Source organism: Bos mutus, chromosome 3 (assembly GCF_027580195.1).
Source record: "Bos mutus isolate GX-2022 chromosome 3, NWIPB_WYAK_1.1, whole genome shotgun sequence".
Taxonomy (NCBI): Eukaryota; Metazoa; Chordata; class Mammalia; order Artiodactyla; family Bovidae; genus Bos; species Bos mutus.
The window spans coordinates 73,182,185-73,202,553 of NC_091619.1; the positions used below are offsets into that span (position 1 = coordinate 73,182,185).

The 20,369-nt window shown below is 38.1% G+C and overlaps 1 protein-coding gene across 3 annotated transcripts in view; it reads right to left on the reverse strand.

Annotated features, from left to right (window-relative positions):
• The window catches only part of LRRC7 (leucine rich repeat containing 7), a 478,825-nt gene that overhangs the window by 288,416 nt on the left and 170,040 nt on the right, over window positions 1-20,369 (reverse strand). For all 3 annotated transcript variants that reach the window (XM_070364524.1, XM_005898157.2, XM_070364529.1), the window contains one exon: window positions 10,659-10,737. In XM_070364524.1, coding sequence (XP_070220625.1) covers window positions 10,659-10,737 — 79 coding nt within the window. The remainder of the gene's footprint in view (window positions 1-10,658; window positions 10,738-20,369) is intronic.

Sequence of the window (20,369 nt, forward strand, 5' to 3'; positions counted from 1 at the left end):
ACACAAAACAGAGAGCATCACTAGAGAACTTGTAGAATTAAAGGGCTAATAAAATAATATGGAAAATAAGATGCCAATAAGTTTGAAAACATATGAAATATACATATTCCTAAAAACACAAACTACCAGAAATGATTCAAAGAAAAGTTGGTAATTTGAATAACACTATAGGTATTATAGTAGGTAAGGAGCAATGGCTGTGCTTTGCTGGAGCAGCCGTGAAGAGATACCCCACGACCAAGGTAAGAGAAACCCAAGTAAGATGGTAGGTGTTGCAAGAGGGCATCAGAGGGCAAACACACTGAATCCATACTCACAGAAAACTAGTCAATCTAATCACTCTAGGACCACAGCCTTGTCTAAGTCAATGAAACTAAGCCATGCCCGTGGGGCAACCCAAGATGGGCGGGTCATGGTGGAGAGATCTGACAGAATGTGGTCCACTGGAGAAGGGAATGGCAAACCACTTCAGTATTCTTGCCTTGAGAACCCCACGAACAGTATGAAAAGGCAAAATGATAGGATACTGAAAGAGAAACTCCCCAGGTCAGTAGGTGCCCAATATGCTATGGAGATCAGTGGAGAAATAACTCCAGAAAGAACGAAGGGATGGAGCCAAAGCAAAAACAATACCCAGCTGTGGATGTGACTGGTGATAGAAGCAAGGTCCGATGCTGTAAAGAGCAATATTGCATAGGAACCTGGAATATCAGGTCCATGAATCAAGGCAAATTGGAAGTGGTCAAACAAGAGATGGCAAGAGTGAATGTCGACATTCTAGGAATCAGCGAACTGAAATGGACTGGAATGGGTGAATTTGACTCAGATGACCATTATACCTACTACTGCGGGCAGGAATCCCTCAGAAGAAATGGAGTAGCCATCATGGTCAACAAAAGAGTCCAAAATGCAGCACTTGGATGCAATCTCAAAAACGACAGAATGATCTCTTTTCATTTCCAAGGCGAACCATTCAATATCACAGTAATCCAAGTCTATGCCCTAACCAGTAACTCTGAAGAAGCTGAAGTTGAATGGTTCTATGAAGACCTACAAGACCCTTTAGAACTAACACCCAAAAAAGATGTCCTTTTCATTATAGAGGACTGGAATGTAAAAGTAGAAAGTCAAGAAACACCTGGAGTCACAGGCAAATTTGGCCTTGGAATACGGAATGAAGCAGGGCAAAGACTAATAGAGTTTTGCCAAGAAAATGCACTGGTCATAGCAAACACCCTCTTCCAACAACACAAGAGAAGACTCTATACATGGATATCACCAGGTGGTCAACACCGAAATCAGATTGATTATATTCTTTGCAGCCAAAGATGGAGAAGCTCTATACAGTCAGCAAAAACAAGACCAGGAGCTGACTGTGGCTCAGACCATGAACTCCTTATTGCCAAATTCAGACTTAAACTGGAGAAAGTAGGGAAAACCACTACACCATTCAGGTATGACCTAAATCAAATCCCTTATGATTGTACAGTGGAAGTGAGAAATAGATTTAAGGGCCTAGATCTGATAGATAGAGTGCCTCATGAACTATGGAATGAGGTTCATGACATTGTACAGGAGACAGGGATCGAGACCATCCCCATGGAAAAGAAATGCAAAAAAGCAAAATGGCTGTCTGGGGAGGCCTTACAAATAGCTGTGAAAAGAAGAAAAGCGAAAAGCAAAGGAGAAAAGGAAAGATATAAACATCTGAATGCAGAGTTCCAAAGAATAGCAAGGGGAGATAAGAAAGCCTTCTTCAGCGATCAATGCAAAGAAATAGAGGAAAACAACAGAATGGGAAAGACTAGAGATCTCTTCAAGAAAATCAGAGATACCAAAGGAACATTTCATGCAAAGATGGGTTCGATAAAGGACAGAAATGGTATGGACCTAACTGAAGCAGAAGATATTTAGAAGAGGTGGCAAGAATACACAGAAGAACTGTACAAAAAAGAGCTTCACGACCCAGATAATCACGATGGTGTGATCACTGACCTAGAGCCAGACATCCTGGAATGTGAAGTCAAGTGGGCCTTAGAAAGCATCACTACGAACAAAGCTGGTGGTAGTGATGGAATTCCAGTTGAGCTATTCCAAATCCTGAAAGATGATGCTGTGAAAGTGCTGCACTCAATATGCCAGCAAATATGGAAAACTCAGCAGTGGCCACAGGACTGGAAAAGGTCAGTTTTCATTCCAATCCCAAAGAAAGGCAATGCCAAAGAATCCTCAAACTACCGCACAGTTGCACTCATCTCACATGCTAGTAAAGTAATGCTCAAAATTCTCCAAGCCAGGCTTCAGCAATATGTGAACCGTGAACTTCCTGATGTTCAAGCTGGTTTTAGAAAAGGCAGAGGAACTAGAGATCAAATTGCCAACATCCGGTGGATCATGGAAAAAGCAAGAGAGTTCCAGAAAAACATCTATTTTTGCTTTATTGACTATGCCAAAGCCTTTGACTGTGTGGATCACAATAAACTGTGGGAAATTCTTCAAGAGATGGGAATACCAGACCATCTGACCTGCCTCTTGAGAAATTTGTATGCAGGTCAGGAAGCAGCAGTTAGAACTGGACATGGAACAACAGACTGGTTCCAAATAGGAAAAGGAGTTCGTCAAGGCTGTATATTGTCACCCCGTTTATTTAACTTCTATGCAGAGTACATCATGAGAAATGCTGGGCTGGAAGAAACACAAGCTGGAATCAAGATTGCTGGGAGAAATATCAATAACCTCAGATATGCAGATGACACCACCCTTATGGCAGAAAGTGAAAAAGAACTAAAGAGCCTCTTGAGGAAAGTGAAAGTGGAGAGTGAAAAAGTTGGCTTAAAGCTCAACATTCAGAAAACGAAGATCATGGCATCTGGTCCCATCACTTCATGGGAAATAGATGGGGAAACAGTGGAAACAGTGTCAGACTTTATTTTTCTGGGCTCCAAAATCACTGCAGATGGTGACTGCAGCCATGAAATTAAAAGATGCTTATTCCTTGGAAGGAAAGTTATGACCAACCTAGATAGCATATTCAAAAGCAGAGACATTACTTTGCCAACAAAGGTTCACCTAGTCAAGGCTATGGTTTTTCCTGTGGTCATGCATGGATATGAGAGCTGGACTGTGAAGAAGGCTGAGTGCTGAAGAACTGACTCTTTTGAACTGTGGTGTATGAGAAGACTCTTCAGAGTCCCTTGGACTGCAAGGAGATCCAACTAGTCCATTCTGAAGGAGATCAGCCCTGAGATTTCTTTGGAAGGAATGACGCTAAAGCTGAAACTCCAGTACTTTGGCCACCTCATGTGAAGAGTTGACTCATTGGAAAAGACTCTGATGCTGGGAGGGATTGGGGGCAGGAGGAGAAGGGGACGACAGAGGATGAGATGGCTGGATGGCATCACTGACTCGATGGACGTGAGTCTGAGTGAACTCCGGGAGTTGGTGATGGACAGGGAGGCCTGGCATGCTGTGATTCATGGGGTTGCAATGAGTTGGACACGACTGAGTGACTGATCTGATCTGATAGGTATTATGGAAATTAAATTTGTAATTAAAACTTTCCCATAAAGAAAAGCTCAGGCTTGAATGTTCCACTTGCACATTCTATCAATACTTAGGGAATAAATAATTCCAATACTATATAATTTCTTACAGGAAATAGAAGATGACATTTCCCAACTATTTTAATGAGGCCAGTTTTCCCTTGATACCAAAAGCAGACAGAGAACTTATATGAAAAAATTTCAGGCTAATATGCCTCACGAATATAGATGGGAAAATCCTTAGAAGATACTATCAAATCAGAGGCATTCATGTATAAGATGCATAATATTTTATGACCAGGTAAGTTTATGTATATCATTGTGGCAATAGATATTATTTTAAAAAAATAAAACAAAAACTTTGACAAAACTCAACATCTCTTGACAACAAAAATTCTGAGCAAAACAGATATCAAAGATTGGCTATATTCTAAGGTGTCCCCAAGATCTCTTCTAGAAATTTGCTGCTGCTGCTGCTTAGTTGCTAGTTGTGTGGGACTCTCTGCAGCCCTATGGACAGTAGCCCACTAGGTTTCCCTGCCCATGGAATTTTTCTGGCAAGAATACTTGAGTGTGGTGCCATTTCTTACTCCTGGAGACCTTCCAGACCCAGTTCAGTTCAGTTGAGTCGCTAAGTTGTGTCCCTATCTTTGCAACCTCATGGTCTGCAGCACGCCGGAATCCCCTGTCCATCACCAACTCCTGGAGCTTACTCAAACTCATGTCCATCGAGTCAGTGATGCCATCCAATATCTCATGCTCTGTTGTCCCCTTCTCTTCCTGCCTTGAATCTTTCCCAGCATCAGGGTCTTTTCCAATGAGCCAGTTCATCCCATCAAGTGGGTGAAGTATTGGAGTTTCAGCTTCAGCATCAATCTTTCCAATGAATATTCAGGATTGATTTCCTTTACAATTGACTGCTTTGATCTCTTTGCAGTCCAGGGGACTCTCAAGAGTCTTCTCCAACACCACGGTTCAAAAGCATCAATTCTTTGGTGCTCAGCTTTCTTTATAGTCCAAATTAACATCCATACATGACTACTGGAAAAACCATAGCTTTGACTAGATGGACTTTTGTTGGCAAATTAATGTCTCTGCTTTTTAATATGCTATATAGGTTGGTCATAACTTTCCTTCCAAGGAGTAAGCGTCTTTTAATTCCATGGCTGCAATCACCAACTGCAATGATTTTGGAGTCCTCCCAAAATAAAATCTCTCACTGTTCCTATTGTTTCCCATCTATTTGCCATGCAGTGATGGGACTGGATGCCACGATCTGAGTTTTCTGAATATTGAGTTTTAAGTCAACTTTTTCACTGTTCTCTTTCACTTTCATCAAGAGGCTCTTTCATTCTTCTTCTCTTTCTGCCATAAGGGTGGTGTCATTTGCATATCTGAGGTTGTTGATATCTCTCCAGGCAATCTTGATTCCAGTTTGTGCTTCATCCAGACCAGCATTTTTCATGATGTACTCTGCATATAAGTTAAATAAGCAGGGTGACAATATATAGCCTTGACATACTCCTTTCCCAATTTGGAACCAGTGTGTTGTTCCATGTCCAGTTCTAGCTGTTGCTTCTTGACCTGCATATAGATTTCTTAAGAGGCAGGTCAGATGGTCTGGTATTCCCATCTCTTTCAGAATTTTCCAGTTTGTTGTGGTCCACACAATCAAAGGCTTTGGCAGAGTCAACAAAGCAGAAGTAGATGTTTTTCTGGAAGTCTCTTGCTTTTTTGATGATCCAACGGATGTTGGCAATTTGATCTCTGGTTCCTCTGCATTTTCTAAATCCAGCTTGAACATCTGCAAGTTCACAGTTCACCTTCTGTTGAAGCCTGGCTTGGAGAATTTTGATCATTACTTTGCTAGTGTGTGAGATGAGTGCAATTGTGCGGTAGTTTGAACATTCTTTGGCATTGCCTTTCTTTGGAATTGGAATGAAAAGTGAGCTCTTCCAGCCCTGTGGCCACTGCTGAGTTTTCCATATTTGCTGGCATATTGAGTGCAGCACTTTCACAGCATCATCTTTTAGGATTTTAAATAGCTCAGCTAGAATTCCATCACCTCCACTAGCTTTGCTCAGAGTGATGCTTCCCAAGGCCAACTTGACTTCGCATTACAGGATATTTGGCTCTGGGTGAGTAATCACCCAAAAGTGGGATCCTCACCCAAATGTGGGATCAAACCCACATTTCCTGTGTCTCTTGCATTGGCAGGCAGATTCTTTACCACTAGTGCCACCTGGAAGCCCCTATAAGTTTCATTGTTGTTCAGTCTCTCATTTGTGTCCCACTCTTTGTGACCCCATTAACTGGAGCATGCCAGACTTCCCTGTCCTTCACTATCTCCTAGAGCTTGCTCAAACTAATGTCCATTGAATTGGTGATGCCATTCAACAATCTCGTCTTCTGTCATACCCTTCTCCTTCAATCTTTCCCAGCATAAGGGGCTTTTCCAGTGAGTCAGCTCTTTGCATCAGGTTACCAAAGTATTGGAGTTTCAGCCTCAGCATCAGTCCCTTAAATGAATATTCAGGATTGATTCCTTTTAGGATTGACTGGTTTTATCCTTATAGTCCAAGGGACTGTCAAGAGTCTTCTCCAACATCACAGTTCAAATGTATCAGTTCTTTAGCACTCAGCCTTCTTTATGTTCCAATTTTTACATCCATACATGACTACTGGAAAAACTATAGCTTTGACTATATGGACTTTTGTTGGCACAGTAATGTTTCTGCTTTTTAATATGCTGTCTATGTTTGTCATAGTTTCTCTTCCAAGGAGCAAGCGTCTTTAATTTCATGGCTGCAGTCAATATCTGCAGTGATTTTGGAGCCTTAGAAGTTTATGCCTTTGCAAAATCTTCTCCTCTTGAGTACTGGTAGGACTTGTGCTTTGCTTCTGATTAATGGACTGTGGCAAATAGGATGTCATTCTCTAAACTATAGTATGTTATACACCTCTCTCTTAGTAGGATGCTCACTCTACTCATCTGTTTGCCCTCAAGAAACAAGATGCTGTGTTGTGAACTATGTATGGAGAGGGTCACCTGACTGGGGATTGCACTAGCATTTAGGATTCAAGAGTGGCTTCTAGCTGTCAGCCAGAAAAATGCTGGGGCTCACAGGTTTATGACAGCAAGGAAATGAATTCTGCCAATAAGCTGAATGAGGTTGAAAATGGATTTTTTTTCCAGTTACGCCTCCAGATGAGATTATAGGTTGACTGTTGCTTTGATAGTAGCCTGGTGAAAATCTCAAAAAGTGAACCCAGCTATAGCATGCCTAGATTCCTGACTCACATAAACTAAAAGATAACAAATGTATATTGTTTTAAACACTAAGTGTGTGGTGATTTCTTGTACAGAATTATAAAACTGACACTGATTCTGGTATCTGAAATTGGGATTCTGCTGTAATAAATTCCTAAAAAATGTGGAGTGACTTTGGAGTCAGGAAGTGGTCAGAGACTGCACAAATATTGAAGAGTGTTATAGAGAAAGCTTAGATTTTCTTCAAAAGTTTGAAAGTAGGAATCTAAGCTTTGATAACCCTGTTGGTAAGAGCTTAAAAGGAAGTGAGAAATAGGTTATTTAAAATTTCCTCAGCCTGATAAAGGGAATGTATTAAAAAAATAACATTCAGGATTGATACATACAAACATAATGGTGAAAGTCTGAATGCTTTCTCCTTAAGATTGAGAACAAGGCAATGGTGTCTGTTTTCACCTCTTCTATTCAACATTATATAGGAGGTCCTATCCAGGACAATAAGGCTAAAGAAATAAATTAATGAATTATAGATTGGGAAGAATGAAATAAAACTTTCTTTATTCCCAGTTGACATGATGATTTACTAGAAAATTGTATGCTTTCTTCTTCAAATTTACAAAATATTTATTAGTAACATTAAATGAATCTATTTAAAGCTGCAGGATTTAAGGTCAACATACAATAAGCAATTGTGTTTTTGTAATAAATAAATCATTTATAATTACCCCCAAACCTGAAATACTTGGAGTAAAATAGATATGCACTATGTTTAGGGAAAGGAATACTCAATATTTTTGACATGTCAATTCTGCTCAAATTTATCTACAGATTCAATACAACTATTATCAAAATTCCATAAGATTTTCATATTTTTGTAGAAACTGGCAAGCTTATTAAAAAATATATGGAAAAGGAAAGGAAATAGAAGAGCCCAAATAATTTGATAAAGAAGAAAAAGGTTGAAGGACTCACATTCCCTGACTGTGTAAATTATTACAAAGCTACAGTAATTGAGATAGTGTAAAACTGGTATTAGGAGAGGCATATAGATTAACACAAAAATATAGAATCCAGAAATGGATCCAAACACATAAGATCCACTGACTTACAAAACAGATACTCAGATAATTTTATCTACAAAAAAGGATAAAATTTTCAACAAATGGTACTGGAACAAATAAAATGCAATAAATAAAGAAAAAAGAGAAGCACAACACACACACACCATACATATAAACAAAAAGCAACTTTAAATGGATCATAGACCTAACTGTAAAATCAAAACTACAAAAGTTCCAAAGGAAAGCTTAGGGGAAAATCTTTATAACTATGATTTATCAATAGTAAAGATCTCTTAGATAGCAACAAGAAGAATAAATAATAAAAAATTATAAATAGGGCCTCATCAAAATGAAAATCTTTTGATCTTTGAAAGTTACTGTTCAGGAAGTGCAAAGCTAAGTCATAAGAGCAAATATTTGCAGTTTTAAAATCAAATTAAATTCTGACTAAAGGTATCCGATTTTTAGCCAGAATTCATAAAGAATTTCTATAATACAATATTAAAGAGAACTCAATAAATATGAAAAAAACCCTGAACTTTTATCAAAGAAGCAATAATATTTTAAAGAAATACAAGGAAAGAATTTAATTTGATTTTAAAACTGTAAATTAAAACTACAGTGAGTTATAACAAAGAGATACTGTATCTACTAGAATGGCTAAAATAGAAAAAAAATTAAACAACTGATAGTATCAGATCCTGACAATAATAAGGAATAATGGAAAATCTAATAGATTGCTGATGGGAATGCACAATGAAATAGCTATTTTGAAAACAGTTTGGAAATTTCTTATAAGGTGATACATACACGTACCTCACTATGCAGAAAACTACTCCTAGGTGTTCGCTTAGTAGAAGTGAAAACAGATGCTTACACAAACACCTGTACCGAAATGTTTATAGCTACTTTATTCATAAGAGCTCCAAACTAGAAACAACTTAAATATCTATCAACTGAGGAATATGTAAACAGCTTGTGCTATATTCATACAAAGGAATTCTACCTAGAAATAAATGGGAATGTAGTAGAATTCTTGAAATGGCAGGAATAAATCTTAAAATCACTGTGTAAGTAAAAACACACAAAGTATGGCATTATTTATATGATATTTTGGGAAAGGCAAAACCACGGGAATTTGATTTTTCTTTTGAGTAACTTTTTTCCCCTAAATTGACTTTTCTTTTGAGTGATTTTTTAAATGAATTATCAAACTTGCTTTTAGTGTTAGACATTTTTTGATGAAATTGGTTATATTCATTTATCTTTTGAAAAGTTAAATGTATGAGAGTAATTCAGAGACATAGTCAATAAAACTATAGATTTTAAGCTTTTGTAATTTATTATCTGACTTCCACCCCCAAAGACCTGATGATGATTCCTAAATACAATGAGCTATTAGAATTAAAGAACTAGAAATCAAAACAATTAATCATCTGCCCTGGATTATGACTTAAGTCAATGACATATTTAGAGTCTTTTTGTGATAAGTCAGCAATATTTATTTCTTTTATGAGAAAGTTGCATTTTGGTCTAAGTTTTTTGAAGAATACTTTTCACATTTTTTTTCTGCACCATATTTTACATTTGAGGTAGAAAATTTGTATCTTTCAATCATAGTTTGTTCCTTAATGCTCCACACTTTCTACTAAAGGCCTCAAATTATTTCACTAACCATTTACTGTAAAAAGCCTCATCTAAACTTATCCTTTTACATTCTATTTCACTTCTTGTCTCACTTACATCCTCCTTTTATGATCTATAGAGAAACCATCCCCTCCACTATCTATCCTCAACCCTACTGGAGAAAAATTTCCCGTTAAATGCCTTCTTTTGGCTTCTGGAAACACTAGATTGATTAATTGAACTTTAGTTTCTCCCTGTCTCCCTTCTCTATGTGGACAAAGGACTGAAGGAATTTTCTCAAATCCTTCTGTCAGTTTTTGTATAATTAAAATACCAGTCTTACTTTGCAACTCATTACCTACATCCCAACACCACTGAATAAATTCAACCACTTTCAAATATTACTACACCTTTCAATAGACTTTCTAGATTTTTTGGTTAAATAACTTTAACATTCAGGTTCATGACTCACCGAAGCCATTCATGTCGTAGTTTCTTGACTTATTTGATTCCACAGTACACTCTATCACTATGACATAATTGTAATTTGAAACATGGTCACATGCTGAATTTTACTTTCCCATGGCATTGCTCTACTAACAGATCGTAACACATAAATACCCTACTTCTGGTCACAGCATCTTTACCATCCATGTCTTCCATTTGGCTATCCTCATAGAATTAACTTTTTCCCTCTTCATGTAATCACTGGTACGTAAATAGTCCTTTTTTCAGATCATACTTAATTCATTTTCCAGCTTGAACCACATTATCAACTAATTTCATGCACCTTACACTCTTGTGCTTTCTTGAACTTTCATCAGAACCATGATGCTAATTTTTCAGCACGACCACAACTAATTACTGTTTTCTTAGTTTTGGTGCTTTTCCATGGAATGTCACCTGATAGCCACAAAAAATGATATAGTTTGCTGTAAAGTAATGCCATCTGTGCCAATTAGGCCTTCACTATTACTCAGCAATGCTTTAATCATCTTTTGTTGAACTATTCTGATTTGATTATTCTTTACCAATATTCTATTAAATTGAATTTTAAAGACAGCACTTAAAATTCATTTACTATGTGAGCTTCTTTTATCTTTATTCTTTTATCCCTGGAAACACAAAGATAAATAAAATGTGATGACTCATACTCACTTAGAAATGGGATTGACACTGGCTTCAATAATTGTTAAACACTTACAGCACTTTATGTTTTCTGGAAATTCTTGTACACCTAAAATTAGAAAAAGAGTACATGAAAATATACTAAACTATAGTTTAACATTCAGAATAATACATAGTGTAAACACCATATGGATAATCATTAAGTAAGAATAAAAACTTAATAATACATTAGTGTCGTATAGTACACGTATATGTTTTAAAAATAAAATGTGAATACTGAGTTATATTTTATGAAGTAATAATTGGAAATTAGACAAAAACTGAGAAAAATTTAGTATAAGATAGATCTTGGCTATTTACTAATCTAAAGAAAAGAATAGTTGGGCTTATTTAGTTATCATAGAAACCAACAAAAGGAAGGGGAAACCAGCAGATATAAGAAAACAAAATAAAGTCTTTGCTTGCTCCTTTCATTTTATAAGGTTGGGAAGACTGAACATGCACAATGGAAAGACATCTAAGGAAAAATCATAAATCAACAGACATCCCCAAACAATTCAGATGCCCTAAAACATTTTATACAACTCTCCCTAGCTGACACACAGTGCACTCTGCATCTGCCTGAGAGGGTGACTAGGTGAGCAGCCCTTCCTGGAATCCTCTCTGGAGTCTCTGAGGTGGCCAGATGGCTGATTGCCCTTGGAGAGCTGCTCATCTGCTGTCACAGCTGTGCTGTTGGCTTTGTGACAGAAAAACACTTTTTCTTACTCAAAATCAGTAAGCCACAACTTAATCCATAAATGTGATAGTCAGAGGAATAAAAGATGCAGTGGAAGTTACAATCAGTATATAAAAATGAGTTAAACAAATAGCTGGCCTCCATAACCATAAGTTCCACATTGACAGATTAACAAAGAGGCAGGTAGGAAATATGTTTTTTAATAAAACCTCAGAAATTTCCAGAAAGCAAAACTCAAATTTGCTACACACTGGCAACTATTTACATAGCATATATATCTCATTAAGTATTATAAGTAATCTAGAGATGACTTAAAGTACACAGGTGTATGTGTATAGGTTCAGTTCAGTTCAGTTGCTCAGTCGTGTCCAACTCTTTGAGACCCTATGGACTGCAGCACGCCAGGCCTCCCTGTCCATCGCCAACTCCTGAAGTTAACTCAAAGTCATGTCCGTTGAGTTGGTGATGCCGTCCAACCATCTCACCCTCTGTGGTCCCCTTTTCCTCCTGCCTTTAATCTTTCCCAGCATCAGGGTCTTTTCAGATCAGCCAGTTCTTCACATCAGGTGGGCAAAGTATTGGAGTTTCAGCTTCAACATAAGTCCTTCCAATGAATATTCAGGACTGATTTCCTTTAGGATGGACTGGTTGGATCTCCTTGCAGTCCAAGGGACTCTCAAGAGCCTTTTCCAATACCACCATTCAAAAGCATCAATTCTTTGGCACTCAGCTCTCTTTATAGTCCAACTTTCATATCCATACATAATTACTGGAAAAACCATAGCTTTGACTAGACGGACCTTCGTTGGCAAAGTAATGTCTCTGCTTTTAATATGCTGTCTACATTGGTCATAACTTTTCTTCCAAGGAGCAAGCATTTTTAATTTCATGGCTGCAGTCACCATCTGCAGTGATTTTGGAGCCCCCAAAAATAAAGCCTGCCATTATATCCCCATCTATTTGCCATGAAGTGATGGGACCAGATGCTATGATCTTAGTTTTTTGAATGTTGAGTTTTAAGCCAACTTGTTCACTCTCCTCTTGCACCTTCATCTAGAGGCTCTTTAGTTCCTCTTCACTTTCTGCCATAAGGATGGTGTCATCTGCATATCTGAGGTTATTGATATTTCTCCTGGCAATCTTGATTCCAGCTTGTCCTTCTTCCAGCCCAGCCTTTCTCATGATGTACTCAGAATATAATTAAATAAGCAGGGTGACAATATACAGCCTTGACGTACTCCTTTCCCTATTTGGAACCAGTCATTGTTCCATGTCCAGTTCTAACTGTTGCTTCTTGACCTGCATATAGATTTCTCAGGAGGCAGGTCAGGTGGTCTGGTATTCCCATCTCTTTAAGAATTTTCCACAGTTTGTTGTGGTTCACATTGTCAAAGGCTTTGGCAGATTCAATAAAGCAGAAGTAGACGTTTTTCTGGAACTCTCTTGTTTTTTCAATGATCCAGCAGATGTTGGCAATTTGATCTCTGGTTCCTCTGCCTTTTCTAAGACCAGCTTGAACATCTGCAAGTTCATGGTTCACATATTGTTGAAGCCTGGCTTGGAGGATTTTGATCATTACTTTCCTAGCGTGTGAGATGAGTACAATTGTGCAGTAGCTTGAGCATTCTTTGGCATTGCCTTTCTCTGGGATTGGAATGAAAACTGACCTTTTTAAGTCTTGTGGTCACAGCTGAGTTTTCCATATTTGCTGGCATATTGAGTGCATCACTTTCACAGCATCATCTTTTGGGATTTGAAATAGCTCAATTGGAATTCCATTTACCTCCATTAGCTTTGTTCGTAGTGGTGCTTCCTAAGACCCACTTGACTTTTCATTCCAGGATGTCTGTCTCTAGGTTGGTGATCACACCATCATGATTATCTGGGTCGTGAAGATCTTTTTGTATTGTTCTTCTGTGTATACTTGCCATTTCTTCTTAATATCTTCTGCTTCTGTTACATAGGTTATATGTAAATATTCCACCATTTTATATTCTTGCCACCTCTTCTTAATATCTTCTGCTTCTGTGCATAGGTTACATGTAAATATCCCATCATTTTATATACGGGACTTCAGCACCTATGGATTTTGGTATCCATAGGGCTTCTGGAACTCATCCCTCATAGTTACTGAAAAATGACTCTAATAAGCCCTACAAAAGTTAGAAGAGAAAATGGCTATAAGAAGCCGTTGCTATATCCCTGCAGTACTGATTGGTCTCTAGTTTTGAAACTATTGGGCTTCCCCAGTGATTCAGCAATTAAGAATCTGCCTGTAAATCAGGAGGTGCAGGTGAAGTGGGTTCAATTCCTGGGTTGAGAAAATCCCCTGGAGGAGGAAATGGCAATCCACTCCAGTATTCTTCCCTGGAGAATCCCATGGACAGAGGTGCCTGAAGGGCTAGAGTCTATTGAGTCACAAAGAGCTGGGTGTGACTAAGTGACTAACACTTTCACCTTGAAAATATTATTAAGCATGAAGCACTAGTCCTGCCAAGTACTTCATATCTGACAGAAGGATAAGGAACAGTTTGTGGTAGGATTTAGATGAATTTTTTGATGATAGATAAATTGGAAAGTAAATCCTCACCTTCCTAGATTCTAGGAAGGTGATCTAGACCACGATGTTCATAGGATCTTGAGGTCGAGCAAAGCAGCAGGAGGATAACCAAACCAAACAGGTCATTTACCACTGAAAAGTCAGGGTATGAAAGTTTTGTGGGGATGTTTCTCAGCCTCTTCTTTCTATGTGAAAATTCATCAGAAACTATGCTATCCTAAAATTACTGCTGAAGTGTCTGGTTTCTTAATGAAAACTCAAGAAGTCTTAGGAGTGCCATTATGCATGAGTTGGATGAGAAAAGCAATTCTTTTTTTTTTTTGGAAAGGTCATAACACCTAGAGCTGCCCTTATTAACTAGATGTTAACAAAATGGCACTGAAGTCAATAAGGCAACCTTCGAACTATCCTCAACATTTCTCCTGAGTATTCATAATCACTCAGGATAGCTGCAACCAAAAAGGGTACAGGGCTTTTTCTTTTCTCCTTTTAGCTTTTTCTGTTCAGTCACCAATCTGGGCTCATTACAAGCCGGTGTGCTGATGCCTTATCTCCACAGGTGTCCGCCTTTGGCTGATATTGGCTGAAATTGTGTGTAAACCAAGATATGGGAGCAGAAGCAAACTATAGTAGGATTTTAAAGAAAAGACTGTATCTCTTTATCTTCTGCTGAAAATGGAATCTCCTGCTGTGGTGAAATGTTACCACATCATTTGTTAAAAACTTGTATTATATTGTTTAAAGTTTAAACTTAAAAAACCATTCAGAGTTGAATCTGTTGAATTAAAATGGAATCCCATAAGTGAGTTGAAAGATAGAATGGTGGAAATAATTGAAGCAGAGAAGAATAAGAAAAAGAATGAAATGAGGACAGTCTTAGAGACCACTGAGACAACATGAAATACACCAATATTCAAATTATAGGGAATCCCAGAAGAAGAAGAGAAAAAGAAACAGTATGAGAAAATATTTCAGGAGATTATAATCTAAAACTTTCCTAACATGGGAAAGGAAATAGTTACCAAAGTCCAAGAAGCCCACAGGGTCCCATACAAGAAAATGCAGAGCGAAACACACCAAGATAGATATTAATCAAACTAACAAAAATGAAACACAAACAAAAGTATTAGAAGTAGTGAGGGAAAAGCAACAAATAGCATACAAAGGAATCCCAATAAGGTTAACGATTGATCTTTCAGGAGAAACTCTACAGGCAAGAAGGGAGTGGCAGGATATACTTAAAGCAATGAAAAGAAAAAAAACCAACAACCAAGATTACTGTACCCAGTAAGGATCTTATTCAGATTCTAAGGAGAAATTGAAAGATTTACAGATAAGCAAAAGTTAAGAGAATTTAGCACCACCAAACCAACGTTACAACTTCTAAATTTTACAACTTCCTTTACAGCTAAAGGAACTTCTCTAGACAGGAAACACAGAAAGAAAAGGCCTACAAAAACAAATCCAAGACAATAAAGTAAGTGGTAATAGGATCATACATAGCAATAATTACCATAAATATAAAAGAATTAAGTGATCCAACCAAAAGACACAGATTGGCTGAATGGATACAAAAACAAGACCTCTATATATGTTTTCTACAAGAGACCTGCTTCAGACCTAGAGACACATAAAGACCAATGTGATGGGCTGGAAAAAGATATTCCATGCAAATAGAAATCAAAAGAAAGTGGAAGTAGCAATACTCATATCAGGTAAAATAGACTTTAAAATAAAGACAGCTATAAGAGACAAGGAAGAATACTATGCAATCATCAAAGGATCAATCCAGGAAGAAAATATAACAATTATAAATATATATGCACCAAACATAGGAGGACCTCAATGCATAAGGCAAATACTAACAAATACAAAAGGGGAAATCGATAGTTACACAGCAATAACGGGAGACTTTTAACACCACACTCACACCAATGGACAGATCATCCAGACAAATTAAAATTAGTAAGGAAACATAAGCCTTAAATGTCAGATAAAATCAGATGGACCTTAACTGATGTCTACAGGACATTCCACCCCAAAACAGTAGAATATACCTTTTCCCAAATGCACACAGAACATTCTCCAGGGTAGATCACATCCTGGGTCACATATTAAGCCTTGGTAAAATTTTAAAAAATTGAAATTGTATCAAACATTCTTTCTGACCATAATAAGACTAGATACCAATTACAAAGGAAAAAACTATAAACAACACAAGCCCAAGAAGGCTATACAATATGCTTCTAAATAACCAAGTGGTCACTGAAAAATTGAAGAAAAAAAAAAAAACCTAGAGACAAATGACACTGAAAACAAGACAATTCAAAACCTATGGGATACAGTAAAAGCAGAACTAAGAGGGATGTTTATAGTAATAAAAGTCTACCTCAAGAAATTAGAAAAACATCAAAAAAATAATCTAACCTTACACTTAAAGGAACAAGAAAAAGAAGAAGAAAAAAATTGCCCAAGTTAGTAGAAGGAAAGAAATTGTAAAGATCAGAGTAGAAATAAATGAACAGAAAATGAAGGATGCAATAGCAAAGATCAATAAAACTAAAAGCTGGTCCTTTGATAGGAGAAACAAAATTGACAAACCATTAACTAGATTCATTAAAAAAAGAGGGAGAAGATTCAAATCAATAAAATTAGAAATGAAAAAGAAGTTATAACAGACAACACAGAAATACCAAGGATTATAACAGACTACTAATAATATGAGCAACTATATGCTAATTTAATAGACAACCTGGAATAAATGGACAAATTCCTAGAAAAGTACAGCCTAAACCAGGAAGAAATAGAAAATATGTACAGACCAATTATAAGCACTGAAATCAAAACTGTGATCAAAAATATTCCAACAAATAAAAGCTCAGGGCCAGACAGCTTCATATGTGATTTCTACCAAATGTTTAGAGAAGAGCTAACACTATCTTGCACAAACTCTTTCAAAAAATTGCAGAGGGAGGAAAACTTACAAATTCTATGGGGCCATCATCACACTGATACCAAAACTAGACAAAGGTATTACAAAAAAAGAAAATTACAAGCCAATATCACTGATAAACATAAATGCAAAAATTCTCAACAAAATTCTAGCAAATAGAATCCAACAACATATTAAAAGAATCATGCACTATGATCAAGTAGGGTTTATCTCAGGGATGCAAAGATTCTTCAACATACACAAATCGATCAATGTGATACACCATATCAAAAACTGAAAGATGAAAAGGATATCATCTCAATAGATGCAGAGAAACATTATAAAAAAATTTAACACCCATTTATGATAAAAACTCCCCAGGAAATGGGCATAAAAGGAATTTACCTCAACATAATAAACATATGTGATAAATCCATGGCAAACACTATTCACAATGGTGAAAAACTGAAAGCATTTCCTTTAAGATCAGAAACAAGACAAGGGTGCCCACTCTTATCACAATTATTCAATACAGTTTTGAAAGTCCTAACCATGCTACTAAGAGAAGAAAAAGAAATGAATCCAGAATGGAAACGAAGAAGTAAAACTCTCAATGTCTGCAGACGACATTATACTATATATCTGTTCAGTTCAGTCACTCATGTCCAACTCTTTGCAACCACATGAATTGTAGCATGCCAGGCCTCCCTGTGCATCACCAACTCCCAGAGTTCACTCAAACGCATGTCCATTGAGTCGGTGATGCCATCCAGCCATCTCATCCTCTGTCGTCCCCTTCTTCTCCTGCCCCCAATCCCTCCCAGCATCAGGGTCTTTTCCAGTGAGTCAAGTCTTCACATGAGGTGGCCAAAGTACTGGAGTTTTAGCTTCAGCGTCAGTCCTTCCAATGAACACCCAGGACTGATCTCCTTTAGGATTGACTGGTTGGATCTCCTTGCAGTCCAAGGGACTCTCAAGAGTCTTCTCCAACACCACAGTTCAAAAGCATCTATTCTTTGGTGCTCAGCTTTCTTCACCATCCAACTCTCACATCCATACATGACTACTGGAAAAACCATAGCCTTGTCTAGATGGACCTTTGTGGGCAAAGTAATATCTCGGCTTTTCAATATGCTATCTAGGTTGGTCATAACTCTCCTTCCAAGGAGTAAGCGTCGTTTAATTTCATGGCTGCAGTCACCATCTGCAGTGATTTTGGAGCCGAAAAAAATAAAGTCTGACACTGTTTTCACCGTTTCCACATCTATTTTCCATGAAGTGATGGGACCAGATGCCATGATCTTCGTTTTCTGAATGTTGAGCTTTAAATCAACTTTTTCACTCTCCACTGTCACTTTCATCAAGAGGCTTTTTAGTTCCTCTTCACTTTCTGCCATAAGGGTGGTGTCATCTGCATATCTGAGGTTACTGATATTTCTCCCAGCAGTCTTGATACCAGCTTGTGCTTCTTCCAGCCCAGCGTTTCTCTTGATGTACTCTGCATACAAATTAAATTATCAGGGTGACAATATATAGCCTTGACGTACTCCTTTTCCTATTTGGAACCAGTCTGCTGGTCCATGTCCAGTTCTAACTGTTGCTTCATAGAAAACCCTAGAGATGCTACCAGAAAATCACTAGAGCTAATCAATGAATTTTGGAGAAGGCAGTGGCACTCCACTCCAGTACGCTTGCCTGGAAAATCCAGTGGTTGGAGGAGCCTGGTGGGCTGCAGTCCATGGGGTCGCTAAGAATTGGACACAACTGAGCGACTTCACTTTCACATTTCACTTTCATGCATTGGAGAAGGTAATGGCAACCCACTCCAGTGTTCTTGCCTGGAGAATCCCAGGAATGGGGGAGCCTGGTGGGCTGCTGTCTATGGGGTTGCACAGAGTCAGACACGACTGAAGCAACTTAGCAGCAGCAATCAATGAATTTAGTAAAGTTGTAGGATATAAAATTAATACACACATATCTCTTGCATTCCTATGCACTAACAACGAAAAATCTGAAAGATAAATTAAAGAAGCAATTCCACTCACCACTGCAACAAAAAGAATTAAATACCTAAGAATAAACCTACCTAACGCAAGTAAAGTAATGCTCAAAATTCTCCAAGCCAGGCTTCAGCAATACATGAACTGTGAACTTTTAGATGTTCAAGCTTATTTTAGAAAAGGCAGAGGAACCAGAGATCAAATTGCCAACATCCACTGGATCATTGAAAAAGGAAGAGAGTTCCAGAAAAGCATCTATTTCTGCTTTATTGACTATGCCAAAGCCTTTGACTGTGTAGATCACAAAAAACTGTGGAAAATTCTGAAAGAGATGGGAATACCAGACCAACCTGACCTGCCTCTTGAGAAACCTATATGCAGGTCAGGAAGCAACAGTTAGAACTGGATATGGAACAACAGACTGGTTCCAAATAGGGAAAGGAGTACGTCAAGGCTGTACATTGTCACCCTGCTTATTTAACTTATATGCAGAGTACATCATGAGAAAATCTGGATGAAGCACAAGCTGGAATCAAGATTGCAGGGAGAAATATCAGTAACCTCAGATATGCAGATGACACCACCCTTATGGCAGAAAGTGAAGAACTAAAAAGCCTCTTGATGAAAGTGAAAGAGGATAGTGAAAAAGTTGGCTTAAAGCTCAACATCCAAAAAATGAAGATCATGGCATCCAGTCCCATCACTTCATGGGAAATAGATGGGGAAACAGTGGAAACAGTGTCAGACTTTATTTTTTTAGGCTCCAAAATCACTGTAGATGGTGATTGCAGCCATGAAATTCTTCCCTGGTGGCTCAGATGGTAAAGTGTCTGCCCGCAATGTGGCAGACCTGGGTTCGATTCCTGGGTCAGGAAGATCCCCTGGGGAAGGAAATGGCAATCCACTCCAGCACTCTTGCCTGGAAAATCCCATGGACGCAGGAGCCTGATAGGCTACAGTCTGTGGGGTCGCAAAGAGTCGGACTTGACTGAGTGACTTCACTTTCTTTCACTTTACTCCTTGGAAGGAAGGTTATGACCAACCTAAATGGCATATTGAAAAGCAGAGACATTACTTTGCCAACAAAGGTCTGTCTAGTCAAGGCTATGGTTTTTCCAGTGGTCATATATGGATGTGAGAGTTGGACTGTGAAGAAAGTGGAGTGCCAAAGAATTGATGCTTTTGAACTGTGGTGTTGGAGAAGACTCTTGAGAGTTTCTTGGACTTCAAGGAGGTCCAACCAGACCATCCTAAAGGAGATCACTCCTGGGTGTTCATTGGAAGGACTGATGCTAAAGCGAAACTCCAATACTTTGGCCACCTCATGTGAAGACTTGACTCACTGGAAAAAAACCCTGATGCTGGGAGGGGTTGGGAGCAGGAGGAGAAGGGGACGACAGAGGATGAGATGGCTGGATGGCATCACAAACTAGATGGACATGAGTTTGAGTGAACTCTGGGAGTTGGTGATGCACAGGGAGGCCTGGCATGCTGCAATTCATGTGGTTGC